At 35.3% G+C, this 25,333-nt stretch overlaps 1 protein-coding gene across 6 annotated transcripts in view; it reads right to left on the minus strand.

The window, feature by feature from the left end:
- Nucleotides 1-1,737: 1,737 nt before the first annotated feature.
- Nucleotides 1,738-25,333, minus strand: part of LOC149580259 (nucleolar complex-associated protein 2-like) — a 65,488-nt gene continuing 41,892 nt past the window's right edge. For 2 of the 6 annotated variants that reach the window (XM_089790119.1, XM_089790122.1), the window contains 9 exons: nucleotides 18,320-18,397; nucleotides 17,645-18,184; nucleotides 17,250-17,552; nucleotides 3,796-4,125; nucleotides 3,481-3,687; nucleotides 3,115-3,204; nucleotides 2,916-3,010; nucleotides 2,718-2,834; nucleotides 1,738-2,484 (listed from right to left, as the gene is read on the minus strand). In XM_089790119.1, coding sequence (XP_089646245.1) covers nucleotides 2,729-2,834; nucleotides 2,916-3,010; nucleotides 3,115-3,204; nucleotides 3,481-3,687; nucleotides 3,796-4,125; nucleotides 17,250-17,552; nucleotides 17,645-18,184; nucleotides 18,320-18,397 — 1,749 coding nt within the window. In that variant the 3' untranslated portion in view covers nucleotides 1,738-2,484; nucleotides 2,718-2,728. Of the gene's footprint in view, nucleotides 2,610-2,717; nucleotides 2,835-2,915; nucleotides 3,011-3,114; nucleotides 3,205-3,480; nucleotides 3,688-3,795; nucleotides 4,126-17,249; nucleotides 17,553-17,644; nucleotides 18,185-18,319; nucleotides 18,398-25,333 lie in introns of all 6 variants that reach the window. The other 4 variants (XM_089790113.1, XM_089790116.1, XR_016353459.1 and 1 more) reach the window with 3 other exon arrangements.

Here is a 25,333-nt window from a genome sequence, read left to right on the forward strand (position 1 = left end):
AGGATTATTTAAAAATAGTACCCATAGATGAGAAGTCAAATTTTCAATTATGTAGCATGCAATTATTTATACCATAGTGCATCTTGATGGTTATATAGTATCTTTAGTTATTAATTATGTAGCATCTAACCATTGATAACATTGTGCATCGTCAAAAAGATATTTCCCACTCATCTTACCTTCATGCAAGAAATTGAAAATAGAGAACCACATATTATCATCCATTAGATGTAGTTGCATTCATGCATTCTTTATGAAGCGCACTAGGTAGAGGTTCCTTCCATGCATTCTCCATGAAGAACTAGTGGATGTGATTTGTAAGTATTTTGAGTATGTTTTGGTGGGAAAGTTCATATGAGCTTGACCTTCTTTAGGTGATTAGAAAATTAAATAAGTAGAAAATAGAATCCAAAGACATAAGTTGATGTTCACATTGCATTATCTAAGGATTTTATCATTGCAACCTTCTATATGATAGAAAATAGAATTAAACATGATTTATTGTTCTCGTACATTTATTATCACAATAAAAAAAATAAGGCCCCTTAACTCAACTATATGATAGTAGTTGAAGGCAAATTTGTACGTGCGAATTCCAGTTCATTAAAACTATGTTTTTTTGTATGAATCAACAAAACTCCTGTTCAACACTGAATATATTACTGTACAAAACTGTCTATTAAAAAAAAAAGCTATATATGACATGATAACTGCCATACTATTTTTCAATTGTAGAAAAAGTTATCACCAAGCTTTATAAGATAAATATAGTCAAACAAAGAATTTAAATTATCATTAATTGCTGAACAGAAATTTATGGTGGGCACTAAACATTTCGAGAAAACAGTAGTCATCCACCTGCCCTCTATGTATTGTATGTTTCAAAACTCCAAACAAATGATTTCTGAATCAAGGATGACTTAGTGGCTAATATTCGTCAATTGGCTAATCTCACTCATCAGGGATGCTAGATTTGGCTTCTTCTTTTTTTTGCACTTTTGGGGTGTCCATGTCACCCGCAGTTTACCACAATTGGGTCCCATGCTTAGGTTAATTGCCACTAATAATATATACGTATTTATATTTTAGTGATGACTTCGCCAATAGAATCTAATTTTTCTACGTAGTAAATTAAATATTTTTGCCTAGAACTTTCCAGGCTTGTCTTAATTGATGGTCATATTTACCAATATTTGGTAAAAATTTAAGTTACACTACAGATTTAGTATGTAAATATTACATGTGTCTCTATTCTGAATACTTTTCATGAAGCTTTTTATCCTTTCACTTTGTAGATTTGATTGGGGACAGGTGTCTTTACTTTGGGAACTTTTTTTAAAACTTGGTATCTTTTTAAAAATTTGGCTTGAAATAGGATTTAGACCATTGATTTAGGATCATCTTATGAGTAAAAATAATAGGGGTGCTTCCCCCAAACCACCATTCAATAATTTGGAGGAAAATTGTAATGATAAAAGTGGGTTAACTTTAACCTTAAAGTTTGATAATTAATTAGGCTCCATATAACAATAATCATAATAATAAATCATTGTTTCTAAGTATGTGTATTTTTTTCCACAATTTTCATCAATAATGAAAGATTTGCCAGGATTTTATAGAATTTTCATATGATTGAAAAACAATCGCCAATAAAATTTAAAAAACTCTTAAACTTATCCCTGTTCCGAAGGTGTATCCATTAAATGAAGATCATAGATCTGGGTTACATTTAACATAAGGAGTGGGAATGATCCAGCATCGGTCAAAATTTAAATTTCAAAGCCTGCTACAGAATCATTAAGGACTTTGTAACACGTTAGAAAAGGAGATGCTCAAGCTACATGTCATGGAAATAATACATTTAGGAGAGAGAAAATTATTCCGTCGAACTTTTCAGACCTTACAAGTACATAAACTATTAAACGGCAAGATTATAAGATTTTACATTCTGTTCTGTTGAATGTTACCAACGCTGAGACTTTACCTCATTTTCAGAACAGAATGGGGACTACACAAGGGCAAGACTCTTCAGCCATCCCATACTTTTTTCAAATAGACCTTTTGGTCATCCAACCTGCAATAATTTTCTATTTACTAATTAATCTCTTCCTTTTACTACAGCCACATTGTAAAAACTGACATGTGGCAAATCTTGATAGTTGTCAACTCTTGCATGGAAAGGGCTATCTTCAAGAATTGATTTGGTTCTAAATGCGTACTTCTTCATATGTGCCATATTGATAAGATCAGTTCAGACATCAGAATACTACACGGTTCTGTAAGTACCAATTGAAGTGACCAGAACAAAATAAATATGATTACCTGTCTTACACAATAAACTTATTCGAGACCTTTCATCCTAACCTTCCTTTGTTTTGCAAATGGCTTTTTTGACAAATTTGTTTCATTTTGCTAGCTGCTTGCTTCATTTGACAGCTTGACCATTGAAATTTTCTTGTTCCTTCCTTTTCCTTATGAAGGTGCCTAACCTTCATCAACATGTTCCGACAAACTGTTAATAGTCAGATTCATCAAAGGAAACTCTGAGCACTCCTACTATATTATCCTCTTCAGACAGGCAGTAACAAGTGACCACGATGGTTTTTGTACTGTCAAGTTCAGATTGTGTGTGTGTGTGTGTAAAATTAGTGAGCTAGAAATTTAGGCTAAGAATTATAATTGTAATTTTGAAAGAATGATGCTAATATGATACATACTCATTTTATGTCTAAGGTGCACAGGCATTCACAGAAACTTCCATAACCTCTTTCACATCACGGCCACAACTACCATGAGACATGGGTGTCATTCCTTTTGTCAAGATTGCACTTTTACTGTCCAAAATATAAACACAGTAAGACTAGAGGTACACATGATTTCGCAAAGGCAACTAGATGTTAGATAGCCATGGTTACCTGTCCTTCTGCAGACTAGCATTTCTGAGTTCTCCCTTGTGTCGAAAGTTGGCATAAAATTTTGCCAGCATGCTTGATCCATTTTCTTTCTCGGCCTACCAATTAGAGACATTAAGAAATAGCTGGGTATTTCATATTTATAATAAATGCACAACTTATGTTTGCAATGAAAGCAAGGTTACAGACACGGACAACACACCTGAAGAAATGAGCACACAGCTGCATGATCCTTCGGAGAGAATGATACCTCTTCACGCTTTTTGGTTACATACTCAACATTGCACTGAATCTATGTAACATGTGAAAGCACTTCAAAACCCATTGATGAAAAATAAATACAGAGTATTCGTGGAAAAACAATGAAAAATGCGGAAATGCAAAGATTCTTTCCTGTTTCTCTCTTATGGAAAGATTTTATCACTACTGAATGATTTGAGGCAAAGAGTTGCACTTTAAAGGAATATTTTTACTCCTAACTAAATCAGCATAACCATACCAATTGAATATTCTGTAAAAAAAAATTATACAAATTTAAGTTCATCTGTACATCACATAGACATAATACCTGATCCATTAATTGTTTTACTTGGCGTTGAAATCTATCAAAGTTGGTCTTTTCATGGAAGCGCCGTAGATGATGCAGTGTGATAAATGCAAGTTCTGGAAAACCGATGTCATGGCTCCATTGAGCTAAATGTTCAGTAAGATGATTGAGCACAGAATACATGCATTCCTCTTGGAAAACACGAGATTTTAACATTGGTTTGGGTACCTGTCACAATAAACATCCAGTTACTTCATGCAAATAGACATTACCAAAAACACATAAAAGTCAAGAATTATAAGATACCAGAGACTAAATTTATCCTGATTCGTCAACCTTCAGCATTGTTGAAAAGTCACACCCTGTCCCAACTCCGCTTGTGCTCGTTTTCTCCAACTCTTTACACTCTAGCACTTCAAACAGTAGGGAAGAAACAGGAATAAAAGTACCACTAGCTGATGAAAGTGTGTTTAGCATTTTGACACAGTGCAGTTTAAGAGGAGCATAGCAAGTAGTACTCACTAAGCAAGAAACTCCAATGATAATCTGAGTCATTGCATAGGATAGTGACTTAAGGTCAATACTTTTGGCATATGCACAAAGATACTTAACCCAAAGATCAAGGCAATTTATGTATTGCCAACTGCAAGCCTTCTTCATTGCTTCCTGAAAACAGTTCGTTTTGAGTTCTATATTAGTTCATCACTGAAAGAAACTATATATAATTGTACTTATTAAATTACGGAAGTTAACATTGTAGTCTCAGCAAGCAATAGTAAAATCAAACAACAGTACAAGAACTCTTAGACATGCATCTATTTTCTCACTCATGGATTATAGGACTGCTTTCTATGAAAACTGGATGATATTAATGTGGCTTTATGGAGGTGTTTTGGTTAATGGCCAACCTATGATTTGGTGTGATGAGATTTACTTATATTTAGGTGTTGCATAATTTTTGTTTATGAATTTGATTCAGACAATTTATACCTGTAAGTCACTATAGTTAAGGTGTGCTGTTTAAGGTGGATTAGCAAAGTCTAAACCATGCAACTGATAGTAGTGCTCCCTTTTGTCTGAAAGGTAAATTGAAAATAGAATGTGATATTGGAAGTTTGCATGTGTTGCATGTCATCCCAGACAGGTAGTGATATAGTGGAAATTTGCATGTGTTGCATGACATCCTAGATAGGTAGTTGTAAGCTACCAGTGAACTTGGATTAGCAATTGTGGGGAGGTCCAGATTGATTTCCATGTCCTTTGTTGAAAGTTCCAAGTGTAGGTCTGCTATTAAGTGAACTTGGTTCCCCGACTTCTTCTGAGCAGTATTAGCTGTGCGGAATTGCAAATAATTAAATCTAACCTTGTCAGGATGCTTTGAAGTATTCAACAATACGTAAATGTATAGAACATATTGTAGTGGGACCTCACTGGACACAAGTCAGCTTTTGCATATTGATGCATGGTGGTGATATTTTGGATACTACTTTATATGGATGGACACATGTCATGTCCCTTCAAGAAATAGGATTAAATAATACAATAATAATTAAATTAAAAATTATACAAGAATAATATTAAACAATACATAAATATTAATTAAGTAAATCAAAAGGTCAAAAGGCATGAATGGAAATGCTGTCTCCAGGATTAAATAATACAATAATAATTAAATTAAAAATTATACAAGAATAATATTAAACAATACATAAATATTAGTTAAGTAAAACAGAAGGTCAAAAGGCATGAATGGAAATGCTGTCTCCCTCGAATGAGGTATAAAAGGGAGAGACGAGAAATTCATTACATGAAAAAGTGGAGGTGGAAGAAAGAGTGGAGCATAAAAATTAAGGAGGTTTTATGGGAAAGGAAAGGAAAGAAAATAGGGAAGCAACTTTCAAAAGGTGAACGGTTGTGACTCTTCGAAAGAAGGATGATTTTGAAGGGTCATGACTACTGCCAAAAGGCAGACATGATGAAGAGGTGTGACCTCAGTAATGATAGATTTGATAAGTGGCATATAGGTGAAGATTAAATGAATGAAAGGGGCAATAGCTATTGTCAAACAAATGTATTTATAAATAACCAATTGGTGTGACCCTTTCGTAAGGGCAATAACAAAATGAAGAATGTGACTTCCCGCACACAAAGGGGATACTAAGGAGAAGGTTCCATTTGAAGAAGAAATCGGAAAGGGGAGAACAATTGGGAGAATAATAGGAAAAAAGGCATTAATACCTTGTAGGATAGGTAACCTTGCAGTGAAGTGGACCATGCATCGTACAAAGGCAATAGATAAGACCTGTGTTAGAATGGGCATGGGTTACATCATACAAAGGATATATTTGTAAAGGATTCTCCTAAAAAGTGGTATTAATACCTCGCAAGATAGCCGAGTCATACAGTGGAATGGACCATGCAAAATCATACAGAGGCAATAGACAAGGCGTGTAGTGGAATGGGCATGTATTATATCATACAAAGGCACCATTTGAAAAGGGAGTCCATATGGGGGATGGGAAGTAATTGCAGTAAGGGGGAACAATGAGGCCTCACAAGGTAACAAACTCTATGAAGCATGGGGCCAAGAGGGTAGAGATTTTGCTCTTGGGCCTAGAGTTAAGCACACCCTATTATAATCCTTCCACCAACGCAAATGGGAGATTTGTTGCAATAGCTAAGGAAAGGATCTTTAATCATGTGAGGTGAGTATGATAACATGATGAAGGGGAATGTTGTAAAGGTTTCGCTAGGTACACCAAGCTCATTAAGCATGGGGCCAAGAAGGACAATGTTTCCACTCTTGGGCCTAGAGCAAAGGCAATTAGAGCACCTCATCATGTCTCTCTTATCTCATTCCTCGTTATGGTTAAGATCATGGAACCTAAGTGCTATAAGTATGTCTCTTTCATAAACCTAGATATGCATTATATACTTAATCCCTGGGTTAGGATCGTATATCACTTTGTATTATCATTTTATAAAAGCTCAAGGCAGATGATATCACACTGACAATATAATTAGTTTGTATATTATTACCACACCAGCATCCCTCGCAGGGGTCGTGACATGGTTTAACTACCTTGTGTGGATAATATAAGTATAGCAATTGTATTGGGCATAGATTGGTCAACTTTTTGGTGCAACAGCAATCACTACTTCTAACAAATGGTATCAAAGCTTAGTCAAAGGTTCGAATCTACGCAAACCACGACAAGTGACGCTAAGAGGGAAATTGTTGGTAGTAGTGCTAGGATCCCTCACAAGATTTATGGAATGATTTAACCGCCACCTATGGATTCTAATAGTATAGTGGTTGTATTGGGTGTTGATCGGTCAATCTTTTGGTGCAACAACAATCACTACTTCTAACACGTCTCTTATTTGGTGATTGCAAGACCCAAATCAAGATTTACCTTTTTTAAAAACATAAAGTTATATCTCTAACCATCTTAAAATTCTTATTTTAATGGAATTTTTGATTCTACAGCAATCCCAAAAAGGGGGCATTACTACACACTTTATCGATGTTACATTTCTAAATCAAGTTGGGATTGCTTGGGAACCTTATACATAGGATCTCTATGTCTAGAGAGAGATATATCATATATCAGATAACCTTATTCTTGAAAAACCCCTGCTTGGCCATTGTTTTTGTTTTTGTTTGTAGCTACGATAGAGATCTTTATCTCTAACTTTATGAGATTGAAATAAGTTTGTTATAACCGTTATGGTCATCTTCAGCTGAAAGAGATAGATATTTGTGATTATATTTAAGTTAATATTATGTAAAAGACATGTGTCATATGTCATGCCAAGAGGCATACGTATCGAGATATGTAATGTTGCATATGTGGTGGTTATCTTCAGCTGAAAGAAATAGATATTTGTGATTATATTTAAGTTAATATTATGTAAAAGACGTGTCATACATCATGCGAAGAGGCATAAAAATCGAGATATGTAACGTTGAATATGTGAAAATATGAAAGGTCTTATTTGTGGGACTCGGAGACCTTCGTGTGAAAGATGAAGAGTCTTATGCAATCTATTTATGCAAATGCTTGGTATTTTGTAATTCAATCAAGTGGAAAGCCATGTACTTCATTTCTTGATCAATAAAAGATTTTTGCTGGTGTGGCAGGGTTTTCCCCTTCATGTAGAAAGGTTTTCCTGGAATAAATCCTTTGTGTCTTCTATACAATTTATTTACTTTTATTTTGTTGTTCATCTATATTTTGGGAAAAATATTAACAGTTTTCATGTGTAAGAAAACGTTAAAGTTTAAAGAACCTTGGCAAATAAACGAGACAAAATAAGTATTGTTTTGGTCACTTCCCTATAGTGTAAAAATTATATTACTCTTACTATTATTAGAAGGTTTCTGATGTAGCAATTCCAAATGTATGTTCCTTGATAAATTTTAAGGAGAAATGTATCCGACTTTGATCTTGTTTGGAAACATGTAGTCAGACCTCGAGCGAAGGATGACCCTATGGCCCAAGTTTGTATCATAGGATAATGTTTGGGAAATAGCTCCATCATTTGGGATTGTCAACTTTTTTCTAACCTTCCCTCTTTAGTGCATGTCAGCCTAATGCTAAAAATTGCAAAAGATGGCTACAGCAAAACTAGATGACTTGTATCAAATAAAAATTAATGTGCTTTATATAATATGTTTCAAGAGAACTATTTAAATTAAGTGAATGGACTTGAATACTTTAAGAGTCTATATTTTTATGTGTACATGTTGAGTAGAGGCTGTTGATGTTTAGAATCAGAAGAAGCAAAACATGAATCTTCTATGCTACCTCTATTTGCATACATCTCAGAGATATAAGCATCTGTGTTTGTTACTGATATCTGCTATACATTGCAGAGATATATATATGCCACCACTATCTAATATGTATCACAGAGACATATGCATACGTACATATATTCATATGTAATGTATGCATACATATACATATGCATATATCTCTGTCATACGTATGAAATATTGACAATAAAATGTGCATGATGTTGACCAACTTATATTGGTTGGGCTTCATATTATCAGCGACAGTTTCTATTGCTTGTGTTGGGTTTCATACCCGTGCCTTGGCTTTGCTATGATTATTATTATCGGGCCCTTGTATTGTTATCGGGTGATGTTATATAAAACAAATACTGAACAATTATTATGTTAACTAAACATGCCTCCGAAGAGGCATGTCCCGACGTGGCTTTTGGGCCACGTAGAGACACGACTCTTCAGAGTCATGTCCCTCAGCATTGATATATATGTGCTCACTCAACTGCAAAGAAAGCATCGATAAAAAGGCATCTGAGTATCTGCAATAAGTATTAATATTGTTTATTATTGTTATCACCTTCACTTGTGTTATACAGTGATCTAGAGCGTTTGCCATTGTTGAAGAAAGAAGTCTGATAAAGGATTGCTACAAGTCACTGTACAGATAAGTACTTATATTCTGCATAGTTTGAATCAAAATTTATCTACAAGCATTTTGTAATTGTTTATCTATCAGAGATCCACTATTCTTAACATGGTATCAGACCTGTACTGATAAGAAAACTCTTACAAAATATTAATTTTAAAACTGAGCCAAAGTTAAAGGAAGGAAAAGTTTTTATTAAGCATTAAAATGGTGAATCATGTAAGAATTGAAGATAGGCTAGATGGAGCTTCAAACTTCTCATTTTGGAAAACCAGACTATTAATAATTCTAAGAGAGATGGAATTAAAAAATCACATTGAAACAAATTTACCCATGCCTGAAAATGAATCCGAGAAAGCAACATGAAAAAGGCACAATAATAAGGCAGTGAAAATAATCATAAATTCAGTAAAGGATCATATACTTCCATCCATAGCCAATCTTAAAACCATATTTGATATGTTTTCCACTATTCAAAATACATTTGAAATTAATAATACAAGTAGATTGCTAACTCTGAAACAAGATCTACTTTACATAAAAATGAAAAATGGAGAATCCATTACCTCTTACTTCCTTAGAATTACTAAATTAAAAGATCAACTTACTACTATGCAAAGTCAAATGGATGATAAGGAACTAAGCATGATTGCTCTTAGAGGTCTTCCTCTATCATGGGAAACCTTCATACGAGGTTTAAGTTCACATCCTGAACTTCCAAAATTTGATCAACTAAAGAATGAATGCACTCAAGAGGAGTCTAGACTTGCTTCCAGAGGACTAATTCCAAATCAAGAAGGTGACATCCAAGCATTATATTCCAAATCAAATAAGAAAAGAAAGTTCAAGAATAACAAGGACTTCAACAAAATTCACAAATCTCACAAACAATGTGACTGGTCCAAAGTAAGATGCTTTAAATTTGATAAGCTTGGTCATTCCTATTATGCCTATCCAAAAAAACTGAAAATTCAAGCAGCTCTTGCAGAAACCAAAGAAGAAAATAATGAGAAAATGGATAAAGAAAATTATGCATTTATAATAGCTCTCTCAAGTGAGTTAAGCACTAATCACAACACCTGGATCATAGATAGTGGAGCTTCTCGTCATATTACCGGATTTAAAGATAAGTTTGAAACCTTTTCCAATCATGAATCAGAAGAAGTAACTATCGGAGATAATTCCTCACCCTATTAAAGGAGTTGGTACTTGTTTTATCCAACTAAATTCAGAAAACACACTTCAACTCAAGAATGTTCTATATGTGCCAAGGATTACAGAATTGCATTTGAAGGAGATAGAGTTCTATTTTGGACGAAGAACTCATCTATTAAGAAAGTCATCACCATTGGAGTAAGGAATGGAAGTCTTTATAAGCTTTGTAATAATCAAAATCCAAAATTAAACTTAACCCTTAGTAATGATAAGTCAAACTCCACTGAAATTTGGCATAGAAGACTAGGTCACCTTAACTTTCAAGCCTTATCATCTATAGGTAAAATTGTAAAAAGGCTACCAAATCTAAAATCAGATCATTCAAGTATCTATAAAGGGTGTGCTTTAGGTAAAAATACTAAACATTCCTTTCTCAAAAGTGATCATAAATCTAAAAACATTCTTGAATTGATTCATACAAATCTTTATGGTCCTATATCAATTCCCTCCCTTAATGGATGTCAATTCTATGTAATTTTCTTTGATGACTACTCTAGGAGAACATGGATTTATTTTCTAAAACAAAAGGAGTCATCTGAGGTCTTATCCAAGTTCAAACAATTTAAAGTCTTCGCTGAAAATCAATCAGGTCAAAAGATCAAAACCCTAAGGTCTGACAATGAGGGTGAGTTCACATCTGATATCTTTCAAAACTTTTGTATTTCTGTTGGGATTAAGAGGGAGTGTTCTGTACTTTATAATCCTCAACAGAATGGAATAGCTGAAAGAAAAAATAGATCTATTGTTGAGTCAGCTAGGGCCATGTTACATGATCAAAATCTTCATTACTCTTTTTGGGCTAAAGCATCCAATATTGCTGTCTACATTCAGAATCGTTGCCCTCATTCTATATTAGAAAACACCACTCTAGAAAAAGTATTCACCGGCGTTAATCCAGATTTAAGCCACATAAGAATATTCGGATGTCCTGTCTATATTCACATACCAAAAAAAAAAGAACCAAATTGGAGCCTTCCGGGAAAAAAGGAATATTCATTGGTTATAGTGAAACTTCAAAAGGGTACAGGATCTACATTCCAAGACAAAGAACAATTGAGATTAGTAGAGATGTTATATTTGAAGAAGATACTGCCTTTAAAATTTCTAGTAATAGTGATGAATCCATTTCAGAAGATCAAACTATAGAAATTGAGAGGGAGGATAATTCTAACATCTCTTCCATGTCTAATCATACAGAATTTGAAAACGTCAACCATACCAATAAGAAGAGACCCCTTTGGGCCAAAAAAATGTTAGCTGAAAATCAAGTTGAACCAGATGATGTAATTCAGGAAAGCAAAAAGACTAGGAATCAATCTTGTTATGTTGCACTACTATCTGAACTCATAAAATTTGAACCTACCAATGTTAAAGAAGCACTTTCAGATCAATCTTGCAAGGAAGCTATGATTGAGGAATATAACCCTATACTGAAAAATGATGTATAAGACATTGTACCAAGACCCAAAAACAAATCAGTTGTTTCTTCCAAATGGTTGTTCAAGATTAAACATGTTGCTAATGGCAATATTGAAAAATTCAAGGCAAGATTTGTAGCCCGAGGTTTCTCTCAAAAGGAAGGTATTGATTATGAAGAAACTTTTGCCCCTGTCGCCAGGTATATTTCAGTCAAAACTATCCTAGCCATTGCAACATCTAAAAGATGGGAAGTACATCAAATGGATGTCAAAACAACATTTCTCAATGGTAAGATTGAAGAAGAAGTTTATGTTCAACAACCAGAAGGGTTCAATACCTTTGATTGCAAGACTCATGTTTGTAAATTGAAGAAAGCTCTTTATGGTCTTAAAGAGACTTCCAGAGCCTAGTATGAAAGAATAGATAATCAACTACTGAAATTGGGATATGCCAAAAATGAAACCGATCCAAATCTATACTTCAAATCTGAAGGTGATGATATGGTTATCTTTGTATTATATGTTGATGATTTGCTAATTACAGGTGATGAACATTTTATAGAGAAATGTAAGCAAGATCTCTCTGCTGAATTTGAAATGAAGGACCTAGGGTTACTTCACTATTTTTTGGGATTAGAAATTTGGCAATTATACTAAATCAGGTAAAATATACAATTGATATATTAACCAAGTTTGGAATGTTGGAATGTAAACCGACTGCTACCCCTATGGAGATAAACCTACACAAACTAAAAGATGATATGAATGAATCTGAGGATGTGGATCCTACTTACTACAAACAAATTATTAGATCCCTGATGTATCTAGTTAATACCCGTCCTGACATATGTTATGCAACTCATACCTTGAGTCAATTTATGTGTGCACCTAAAAAGATACATTTTCATGCAGCTAAATACATCTTGAGGTATTTGAAAGGCACTATTGAAATGGGAATCAAATATGACAAAGTCAATCTTGAACTAATTGGATACTCAGATTCTGATTGGGCTGGAAGTTCTATTGAGCGAAAGAGCACTTCAGGATATTGCTTTAGTCTTGAATCTGGTATGATTTCTTGAACTAGTTGGAAACAAACTTTTGTAGCTTTAAGTTCTACCGAAGTCGAGTACATTGCATCTTCCTTGGGTGCCAGAGAAGCAGTATGGTTACAAAAGTTGCTTTCAGATCTCTTCAAAAGACCTTTGAAGTCCACCATGATTTATTGTGATAATCAAAGTTGTATCAAACTTTCCTCTAATCCTGTGTTTCACAATCGATCCAAACATATTGAAATTCCATTTCATTACATCAGAGATATGATTAATCAAAGAGTCATTCAATTAGAATATATATGTACAAATGATCAGACGGCTGATATTCTTACCAAACCGCTTGCTAAAGTGAAGCTGAAATACTTTAGAGAAAAACTTGGTATGATTATTTATAATGGAAAATTTTGAAATAAAAGAGTTATTTCATTTAAAATTGTGTTTGCTATGGTTACTTGATATGTAATGAAAGGTGACGATCTTTCATGGACATATTCAATTACAGAAAAATTATTTACAAGGTGACGATCTTGTAAATAATAGAGATTATTTTTAGACTTCTCTAGACATTGCTTAAGTGCAAGTAGAGATTTTTTTTGGCCTTCTCTAGACATTGCTTAAGTGCAAGTAGAGATTATTTTTGGCCTTCTCTAGACACTGCTTAAGTGCAAGTAGAGATTACTCTGGGCTTCTCTAGACATTGCTTACGTGCAAGTAGAGATTATATGTGCTTCTCTAGACATTGCTTAAGTGCAAGTAGAGACTACGTATGCTTTCTCTAGACATTGCTTAAGTGCAAGTAGAGATCATTTACTGTTTATGCAGTACTACTTATGTGATGACTCTAATTAATGTTTTACTTCTCCCGAGCTAAAGAGGGAGTGTTGATGTTTAGCGTCAGAAGAAGCAAAACATGAATCTTCCATGCTACCTCTATTTGCATACATCTCAGAGATATAAGCATTTGTGTTTTGTTACTGATATCTGCTATACATTGCAGAGATATATATATGCCACCACTCTCTGATATGTATCACAGAGACATATGCATACGTACATATATTCATATGTAATCTATGTATACATATACATATGCATATATCTCTATCATACATATGAAATATTGACAGTAAAATGTGCATGATGTTGACCAACTTATATTGGTCGGGCTTCATATTATCAGCGATAGTTTCTATTGCTTGTGTCGGGTTTCATACCCGTGCCTTGGCTTTGCTATGATTATTATTATCAGGCCCTTGTATTGTTATCGGGCGACGTTATATGGAACAAATACTGAACAGTTATTATGTTAACTAAACACGCCTCCAAAGAGGCATGTCCCTACATGGCTTTTGGGCCACGTAGAGACATGACTCTTCAGAGTCATGTCCCTCAGCATTGACATATATGTGCTCACTCAACTACAGAGAAAGCATCGATTAAAAGGCATCTGAGTATCTGCGATAAGTATTAATATTGTTTATTAGTGTTATCACCTTCACTTGTGTTATACAGTGATCTGGAGCATTTGCCATTGTTGAAGAAGAAAGTCTGATAAAGGATTGCTGCAAGTCACTGTACAGATAAGTACTTATATTCTGCATAGTTTGAATCAGAATTTATCTACAAGCATTTTGTAGTTGTTTATCTATCAGAGATCCACTACTCTTAATAGAGGCCAACATGTGTGTTTAGTGTGATTCTTATGTGAAAACTTAGCCATATTTAGGCTTGTGAATTCACTTGATTGTAATACACATATTTAGGTCCACTTTGTTAAGTTTTTACCTGGAATTAAATATAAACAATAATAAAAGAGTACAAACAATACACAATAGACTCAATACATTTATCCTCGGAAAACCCTTCTACTTGAAGGGAAAAACCCAGCCACACCAACAAAATATCTCTTTATTGCAAGTAAAATGTTCGTGTACAAAGCTTTCTCTTTATTGCTTACAATACACACTGCAATCACATAAATAGATTGACATGAGACTCTTCATATTACACATAAAGGTCTCTTCGAATTTCTAAAACTAGACCCTTCATATTCCCAAATATTCAACACTTGGCATGCCTCTTCACATGTATTTTTGCATAATATTAACTTAAATATAATCAAAAATATTTCTTTCAGCTGAAGATGACCATAATGGTTATAACGACTTCTTTCTCTCTCATAAAATCACGGATAAAGATCTATATCGCAGCTACAAATTTCAACACACTTGACCAATTTTTGTGAACCACTATGATGTGTTAACTATGCAATGATACATCCATGAAGGTAACAATGTCATGACATATCCATGTTGTGATACAAGAGCAGTTGGTTGTCACCAATTTCCTGCAGATTATTGAAAGCATAGAGCTATTCTCTATATTTTTCAGTGTAGAAAGCAGCCACTGGCCACTTGAGGTGACTAATGCCAAAGTCTATCCATGTTCTAACAGAGTTGGTCCAAATATCACCATGTCTGATTAGTGTTATATGTTTGGTACTACCCCCTTCCAGGTTGCATAAACTTGTTGTCAATGATTGCGTGGATGATAGACATTTAAATCCAATGAGTTTGACAACAATCTTGTGTAAATCTTATTAATGGCTTCATCTGACATGTTTTTTTACATTTATCTTGTCCAGTGATTATTGCAAGTTGGATGGGGTGCTTGTCGATCATCACAGCTGTTGTAGAGAACCAAGGATGAGGATGGGACGATGAGGTAGTATGGGATGTATCAGCATTTCATTCTAGTTGGGATGCACTAAAAAAGTAAGTCTTGGTGAGCTAGGTATAGAAGATACATGCAGGAGTGGTTTTTCCACATCCTGTTGCTAGTTGGTGACTCCAAGAGTGTGACTCACTGAGTATTTGTCAACCTCTCATTGTGCACAAGTGTAAATGGCCTCAAGTTTTTGTGCATATTTTTACACTTCTGCCCTTTCAAATGATAACATCAAGTAGTATAAGACACTTGATTGTCATCATATATGGTGGTGAATTAAGGAAAAGGATGCGTCCCACAAGATAGTACAAAATGCATTGCCATTCCTTTTCCAAATGGGATCTCCTTGCAGGCTTCTGTGATTGTGAACCAAGTAGGATGACGCTTATAACAAGTTGCATCCACATCCATTTTTCTAGTTAATGTTTATGTGAACATGTGATTTTTAACATTATGTTTGTAATGTGTGCATGAGAAGTCACTCTATATATGTGATGTTTATGCAAATCATTTTCAGCATGTATAAATGGCATGCATATGCCTGACCTAGTCATTGTTTGTACATGTGATATGTGTACGAACCAGTCACCTTATGTATAATGAGGTATGCTTGGGCCAGTCACTATGTAATCATGCAGTGATGAAACAATATAATCTCTACGTGAAATTGTGTTTGTTTGTACACTAATGATCGGTATGGAATCATTCTATTGTAATTGGACTAACTAAAATTAAAAAGGATAGGCTCAATAAAAAGTCATGGTGTGAATGGAATGTATTTTTATTATTTTAACTAACTGAAAAGTATGAGGTTGATGACTCAAAGGTGAGATTAGAGATCTCATATAAAAGGAGAGGATAAATTTTCTCTACAGTTGGTGTAAACACTATGAAGCCTCTGACTCCCAAAAGAGATACATAGCCAAGGTCATTATGACTGGACCCTGAAGGATCAGGTCTAAGTTTAGGAATGACACTGAGATTGGGAGCTTACAAGTTTTTGGTGTTAGTATAAGAGTGATGTCATGGATCATTGCCATAGTTGTTGGAAAACTTTAAAAGTTGACTTCTAGATTATATGAAAGATATTTGATCAAATATAGTACTTAAAAACAAAAATATAAAATATAAAAATTCGTAGTAACCGAATATAGGAACACCTGAATTCAACTCTACTCACTTCCTACACATGCATGCCTCCAATAGGCTGCATTCTTCTGACTGCTGCTCGAGGCGATCTTACATTGACTAAAGGACTCCAAAACCATCAGTGATAGGATGAAGATTTTTGACTGTTATTGAACTTCATGTTGGAAGAAGGTAAAATCACAACTTTGCAAGACAAGCTCATCATTTCATGAACATTACCACCCCTATTACAAACCCAACAGCCATTTCTTCCAATCTAACAAGCTTAAACACTATGTCACAATCATGGCCTCTGTGGCACAAGAAAAACTGCCTCGTAAAAAATGGAACTGCCAGCTTCTCACCATAGGAACAGATTTTGGTTATTTTTTGATATAAATCAGGGCTCACAGAGGAAAATGTTTTCCTGATCCTTATAAATCGAATTCTACAGTCCCAAAAAGAAACTCATTTCTCATATCAGTACTTGTTTCAATTATTTTTCATATATATGATTTTTGCTTTGGTTCTACGGCCAAAAAGAGTTAATCTAGCTCACTTTATGCAGTTACATGTTTGTACTTTGTGCCTTCCGATAACTGTTGATCATGCCAGCAACTTTGTGCCACAGTGCAATATTTTTCAGTATTCATTAAACTCAAAATCTCTCAACCGCTACAAACCAACCAAAACAAATCAACTCACCTTCATTTTGGCTGTCAGAGCATGTGGCAATAATTTTTAGTATTTATCCAAAAAAAAAAAATCCAAAGCTACAAACAAAAAAAAATGAATGAACTCACCTTCGTGTCCAATGTCAGAGCATGCTGCAAAACCATCCCCAACCGTTCAATGAAAGCACATGCTTGCTTGTAACTATTTGCCAAATCAAATCCATAGAGTTCAACAACACAATTTTTTAGAAAGTGAATCTGTTGAAGGTTGGCCGTGTTAACAATCTTGCAGTTTGCCGCAAAAATTTTGTAAATTCTTTTCAAGCAAAAATCAACACAATCAGAGCCCAACAAGATCGCAGCATCTCTGATAAACATGAAAGATACAGCAGAGAGGGATTCCCCTCCAGTGCCCCACAACTGAAATGCAACCTGCATTTAAATTCACATTAAAAGCCTTCACCCAATTGAAAAAGATGTACAAGCATGCTGACTGATCTGTTTATTAAGACAGTGGTTTTCACCTTCAAGATCTTTTGTAAATAAGTTGGAAAGGCTGCCAAAAAAATAACTGATGGTCTTAAACATTGAAGTGTGAATGAAATAATTTGATTGTCGACCATCTGATTCAATAAGTAAAGAGTGCTGCCAAAATATGATTTGATCAGATGCCGAAAGTTTATCCATCGGGCAGTTTCCTGCATTTCAACTATTATCTCCCGCTTGCCACCAACATTAGGAAGTCCCAGAAATTTTCTGAATATACCATCCATCTCAGAAAGAACAAATATCAAAATCCTGTTGAAAACTTTGCTGTTTGTGATGATGATGTTTGATGAAAAGTCATAGTCTTCCCCATCACCATAATGGCATGCAGTTTGGAAAGCTTGAAGAAGACAGTTCAAAGCTCTCGTGTTTTGTTTTTCTACTATTTCTTCACACCAAGCATCAATTTGAGCAGCTGTCACAGGTTTCTTTGACAAAGGACTTGGGATCTTTTGTTTGCTCTCTCCTCGTTTCCTGGTTTTGACACCTTCCTTGATCTTCTCCTTTTCTTCAGATATCTGTTGTATGGAATAATTAGAAATATTCAGAGCACAAGCATTGGATACCAGCTCCACTTACAGAAAACTGAGATGTTTAAATTGACACAAAAGAAAACAATATAACTTCCATGAGGATTGACAGTCCATACATACATTGCCATTGTCATCATCACAGTCAGAATGCAAAACTTCTTTCTTGTGCTTTTTTAAAAACTTGACAAATTTGGGATCCTGCCATAATGACAGCAAAGTCAGCATTATCTGTATAAATACACTGTGAATTACTCATGCAGGAAAAAACTGGAGGATAAAAGACCAGATCACTAGATAATCAGGAACAAAAAGCCACCATAAGATGGCAGCTTTACTAAAAACCAGAATGAGCCCCCTGTTGAAATGATAGCTTCGGTCAGATAAACATGAATGATAATTATCAATAGAATGATCTATGATTCTATGCATGTCTACATCAATATACATTGTGTATATTGTTATATATACATACATGATAAATGCTTATAAAAAATCATTATATTGATCATTTTGTAAAACAAATTATCATTCATGATAATCTGATTATCATTAATAATTGATTCTAAGTACAATCTGAAATTATCGATCTGCATTATCTCTTTTATGTATGAGTATCGATATCATTGCTGTTATCGATGAGAAAATTGCATTAATAATATATCATATTCGAATCTGATTTAACTTGTTATAAATACCAATAACCATCAGTGAGAAATAATGTTAATTTGCTTATTAAAATAGTGCATGTAATATTCGTATGAGAAGCAATTAGTTTGCTTAATCCACACATCATGAAGAAGTGCATGTTGGTGGAGAGACATACCTCTCCAAATAACAGACATGTCTATCCATCGACATGTCTCACCAAATAATATATATGACAAGTACAGAAATTCATAAGTGCAAGTCATTTCGATTTCAATCTCTCTTGCTTATATTCAGAAATAATTGAAGAGGCACTAAAATTAAAAGACATCTATATTCTGATATACAATAAATCTAATCAACATTAACACCCTCAAAACAAAATGTTAGATATCTTAGCAGTTATGATCAGCTAGTAATCAGACAATTACTGTTATCTTAGTTGTCCCATGGCCATCTTTGACGTTATGTGTTATGGCTATTGGCTATTGATGTCACGATTATTTCAACTTAAAGTATGGATATAATAACTATTGATTATGAATCCTAACGATAAAATATCAGGTGCTTTAGGAACCAAATTGTTGAAGTGTTGCAGTGAGAAAGGCCAAAGAGGACTTTGTTCCAACAATGCCAACAGCATTGGTTACAAGGGTGAATTGAAGCCAAAAGAAAGTCAACGCATAACAAAACTCTTTAATAGGAATGTTGATGGCATCTTTATTTCTACTTAACCCTAGCTTTTTGAAATCTTGACATTAGTATTTTTCTTATATGGTGCCAGGGTCACCGTAGCTGCATTTAAAAAAAAAAAAAAGCAAAAATCACTAACGATCTTTCCAAGTGACTATTGTTAAATTTTAGTATTGCTGAACTGAGTGAACAAAAATGATATATTGTAGATAATATTTTGTTTACAAAAGACAAATCAAAAGAAGATCGCCCTAAAGCATTGTCATCGTACCTGGTGGTAAAAATTATTGTGATAGTGTATCTAGTTATGACCGATTCACCAACATGCCTCTTGTTATGTTTCCAATAATGGTCAGATCCACGTTCAGTGCCATGTAAGTTTAGTGCTGAAATCTAGTGATTACAATAATGAAACCACAATTGTAATGCAGTTTGCCAGTATGGTGCAGCTCCTTGCCCGCATCAAACTGAGATGTAGTTTCAACAACAATTGATAGATGACACAATGCACACATATCACAAATGCTTCTCAAATTCATGATATTCATGTTAGTATTTTGAGGCAACAAGCACAACTAGAACCTGCCTCCAAATATATTGTCACTAGCTTTGACAACACTATAGTTTCACAAAACTTGACACGTGGCTTGATAGTTAAGAAGCAAAATGGCAAGGATATACATACCACCTAGGAGATGACAAAAGATTGGAACCATAATTTCATAATCAAAAAGTAATGCACAAAATCAATGGTGGAAATAGTTCTTACAGCAAGCCACCCATTAGATGGCAGCAATAGTGGCAGCATCAGAACTAGTACATTCAATATTTTAGCTTCATAATATACTATATTTTGTCAAATCAGCTGACAAAAAGTATATTTTAGTAATAGATTGAATAATTCGTCAAACAGTTCCAAAACACATAGCAACATCAACTACTCCTCCATTATTCATTTTATCAGTTCTTCTACGTAGCTCTTAAGTCCTCGAAATATAATTGATGAAACCCTCATTAATTTAGAGATTAAAATCAATAACTAAGCACAAGATTAAAAGCAAATAAGATTAGTTAATATTACTGGGTAATCCATGTCCTCCAAGGTTTTTGATATTTATCAGTAGCAAAAACTAGATTGCTGACCCCATTCAGTAAATAGGATATAGATCAGCAGCCTATACAAAAGAGAATTAGCAATATCATACCAAGTACCAGTAGAAAAGGAAAGCAAACACAAAAACTAACTAGAAATATACTAGTACAGCCAAATCCATAGCACAAACAGAATGAGCTCAAAGAGCAAAGGGTTAAAACAGAAGTAGAAAACATACTTGCAAAGGGGCCCCCCAGTCCGGGCCCAATTAACCCTTATGAGAGGTTCTAATATCACAGCTTGTTGATGCGACACATTGGACTAGTCACCAATTAGGAATTCGAACAAGTATATATAATTACCTTCCTCCTGCTCATCTTCACCCAAAATCTTGTGTTGCATGAGGCAAATAGAGGTTGCCAAGTTGTGCATAAACCAAAGACTAAATTTGGAAATGATAACTAACTTACTTGCACCCTCACTCACCCTATTGTTGAGAGTATTCATCCCATTCTACAGGAAAGTCCAATCGACGGTGAAGCCACATTAAAGAGGATGGCATTCTCCTCAAGAGGCGGCAAGCCCAGCACAAGAGGTCCCTCCTTTAAAATTGTCCCTATTGTTGAGCTTTCAGAGGTGGAGTTATCTGAGTTGCCACTATCATCAGTCCTCGTGATATCATCCTCCTTGTTACTGATTTACTCATTTCCCTCGTCAGCATCTTGGTTCACCTGTTCCATATCCTCTCTAGAATCATAATCCACAACCATTTTTTCCCCTTTTTCGCAGGCCTGATTGCCAAACTATTAGATCTGCAAGGGGTGCTATGCTCCTCTCCACTTCCTCATCAACATGAATGCTAACCCCCAGAACAAAGAATTTGGAATTTTGGACAGGGGTGGAAGGTTTCTGCCTTTCCACTTGAAAGCCAACAGCAGTGAATCTTTGCCCTTAGGAGCAGTGTCAAGGGTAGCAATATCAAATTTCTGAATTTTAAAGGTACTCAACCTACTAGCCCCTAGGTTCTTAATGCCTTTTTTCTTGGTCTGGTCGGGAATGTCCACAACAGTAGCAAGTGGGGGGGATTATGAAGAGAGGGCCTTATAGACAATGACCGGTTTAGGTGGCCATAGGGCAGAGTAAAATTTGTAGAGACTAGAGATGAGACCATAGTGCAAGTAAGTTGGTTTTTTACCTTGATGAATGCAATCCCTAATCTGAAACATAGAATTCTCAAAAGAATTCAACAAGAAAAAAGATAATGCTATAATTCCTGAAGTGATTACAAAGCATCATATGGTAATAATAGCAAACTTTACAACACCCTTCCAAAGTAAAGTACCTCATAATCTAGTTATAAACCTTATTCCAAGGGAAAGGAAGCTTTGTTTTATCATATCCACCCTAGTTCATTATCAAAGCCTCATTGCCCTTAAAGAAATTGTTAAGATGTGTTATTGTCAACTACACAGCTAGTCTTCTACCATTTCCTACCCTTAGTACAAAGCTCAATTGCCTCAGTGATGAGCTCTTCACTGATTTCAAAAGAACCACCCCCGCAAAAACCCTAATGTTATTCCAGGACTTAACAAACTATGCACAAAGTCACTCATCATACTTATTAATGCATTCACAAAAATTAGAACCCCACCCTCCTTGCAAATGAGCCAAACTATGGGGTCATTCCTAACCTTCTCAAATTCCCCTAAATTAATGTTGTTGTCATCAGACCCCATTACTGTGATAGGACGCTCACGATAATCAACATTGAAATAAGAACTTGAAACTTGATATGGCGGAAGAAAGCTTATGTTACCACTAAATGACTTAAAGGAAAGAAGGGCACTTGTTTGTCTAGTTGGGTGAAATTATTACACCATCCCCCCAAGAAAATAGACCCTCGCAACTTGTAGCATCTCACAAGAAAAGGTCTTTTCACTATAGCGTAAGTAGTATGTATGTCATTACACAAAGGCAAATGATAAATGCAGGTCATAGGAATCTTGTATGCCAAGTCCTTATGATGCTGTAATCCTCAGCTAATGTAATCAAGATGATTAAGTGGGAGTCATTTAGGCAAACAACTACACCAAGAATAGTAAAAAATGCCCTCTTGGACAATCAATACATTTCCCAAAGGCATAACCATCCTTCGACATCATCAATTTCATGTTCAAATTCAAAATAGTCAAGCCCATTCCCCACTTCCACTCAGGAATTGAAGGGTAAGGGTAACACTGAGCCCAAAGCCCTAAAGTAATGAGCAAACACCACTTTCAAGTAAGGTGTTACACATTATCTTCTTTAGATTTTGAGCACTCTCCATTCAAAAGAGTGTACAACAATTAGGAAGGACAAAGCATTTCTCCAACACCTCACCCCATCTAGAATGTAGCCATTTGTAGCTAGAGCGTCTGTTGCAGCAATACCCTCTCTATGGAAATGATTGATAATATAGGAATCAAATCCCTGTACACGTCATCCACAAACCAATGCCCTCTCTATGGAAATGATTGATCATAAAGTAATCAAATCCCTATAAACTTCATCCACAGATCAGCTTGCCTTTGACAACCCTTTAACAACATTTACTATGAGCAAAGAATTGCCCTCAACAGAAAGCTTTGGTCCCAATAGAGACTACAATCTTAAGTCCCCATAAAAGGTGTATTCTCTTCACTTGATTGTTTGTATATCTGGGCAATGCACCACTAAAGGTCATTATATCATCCCCAAATGATCTCTAGTCACTCCACCCATATCAACCAAGCCTTGAGATTGTTTTGTTGTGGCACCAAAATTTAATTTGGACCAACCAGGAAGGAGTGAAGTCTGTTTTGTGTTTTCCCTTTTGAATTTTATAATAGTCATGGTTCCCAATGTGCCTACCAACCCCTATTCTTATCAACTTGACAATTGTCGAAAGAGGGAGGAATGGAGAGATGATGCTCTCCAGTTATACTTAGATTTTCCAACAACTTATAGAAAATGCCAAAGACAACATCCTATTGATATTCCTTCTCATGAAATATTGTGTTATTCCTTTCCTTCCACATTGCCCAGCACAAATGAGAGATTTACCACGACAATTGTCTGATCAAAAGATTAAAAGATATCTCATGCCCGTTGAAGATGATTTTGCTAGACATCATTGTGCATCAACCTCTGCGTTCGAAGAAGTTGCAAATCTCCTTGCCAAAGCTCACACACAAAGGAGCAATGCACGAAGAGATGGTTAATTGACTCCTAGTTCAATTTGTCAAGGACATAGCGATTGCGCAACTGAAACCCACGTTTGATAAGATTATCTTGAGTAAGGATTTTGCCATGCATCACCCCCCACCAAAATAGACTGACCATGGGATTCATATATTTCACTGTCAACTCGCTAATAGTTTTGTATTTCTGAAAAAGCTATCTTCCCTTAGCCATATCAGGATCAAATTTGGACCAATCTTCTAAGTGACTTATGCAATGACTTTCCCAACTCTCGTCACTCATGACCACATTGTCCATGGATCCTATAATACTAGTGACCACGTTGTCCATGGCATTCACGATGGCCCTTAGCCATTTGTCAGGTCATCGATACATCTGTTCACTAGGTGGTTTTGTTTTTCCTCCACTCAGATTTAGTTTTGGGTGTCATTCCAACTCGCTTTAAGGGGCTTTGTTTGTTCCTTTGTAATCCTCACGTTATCAAGTCTCCATTTCGTTCATTGCTTCTTTGTTGCAAGTCGCCAGGACCTTCCATGTTGCCTATGTCATGCTTTGTTCCCTATGACTATGTATTTCTCACTTGGTCAACTAATGCTTACGTATTTGCATCATCCTCGATTCTCCATTGTCATCTTCTTGTTGTCATGAGCTTGCAACATTCTCCATTGTTTTTTGTAGTTATGTTGCTTCCCTCTATCGATGATGTGTTCTTTGTTGATTTGTTAACCTCTAGCTTCTATTTGCATGCGTTCCTTGCTTCTAACGAGGTTCTTGGTGTTGGCTTGTGCTAGTGGACATAGTTATTTGGCTTTTTCCATCTCTACTACTTTGTTCTCCTTTGTTGTGTTTTGCGTGGGATTGCTTTTGACATTGGGCTTAGTTTTTTGGCTTCTGGGAGCATTTTTTTTGCAACTTTGTGATTATTTGTTCTTCATTGTTGTGTCCTGTGTGCAATCATCTATGGGAAATGCTTTGTGTGCACTCTCATTCCTCTCCCCTGTTGCTTCGTACGGACCTAGTGTTTGTTGTCTGGACTATTGGATTCTCATTAAGCCTATTAATATTGTGTTGTCCTAGACTCCTCTACAAACCTATCAATGTAAGCAATATGATTTGGGCTTCTTTTCCCAATTCTTGGAACGAATTAGCAAATTGGAAATAGAGAATCTGCTCCTTAGAGATATAGTCACTGCACTTTCTAACATTCTCGGTAGACTATGTTTCATGGAAACAAGAGTACATTGGACCAAAACAGGAACTAGTTGTGAACATAGTTGCACGACTACACATACCCAAACCCTTGGGATGCGTACCAAGTATTGGGACACGTTTCTCGTACCAAGTACTCCCTAGGGTACGTACCTTGCAAGGAAAAACACCATGTCAACACTCGTTAATTTTTTTGAAGTCAAAAGAGTAAAATTTTCTCCATGTTGGATTTTTGCTTGTGTAACAACTTGCTATTTATGAAGCATAATTTTATA

The sequence above is a fragment of the Cupressus sempervirens genome, chromosome 1 (assembly GCF_028749045.1).
Source record: "Cupressus sempervirens isolate cs-2001-9-10 chromosome 1, ASM2874904v1, whole genome shotgun sequence".
NCBI classification, from domain to species: Eukaryota; Viridiplantae; Streptophyta; class Pinopsida; order Cupressales; family Cupressaceae; genus Cupressus; species Cupressus sempervirens.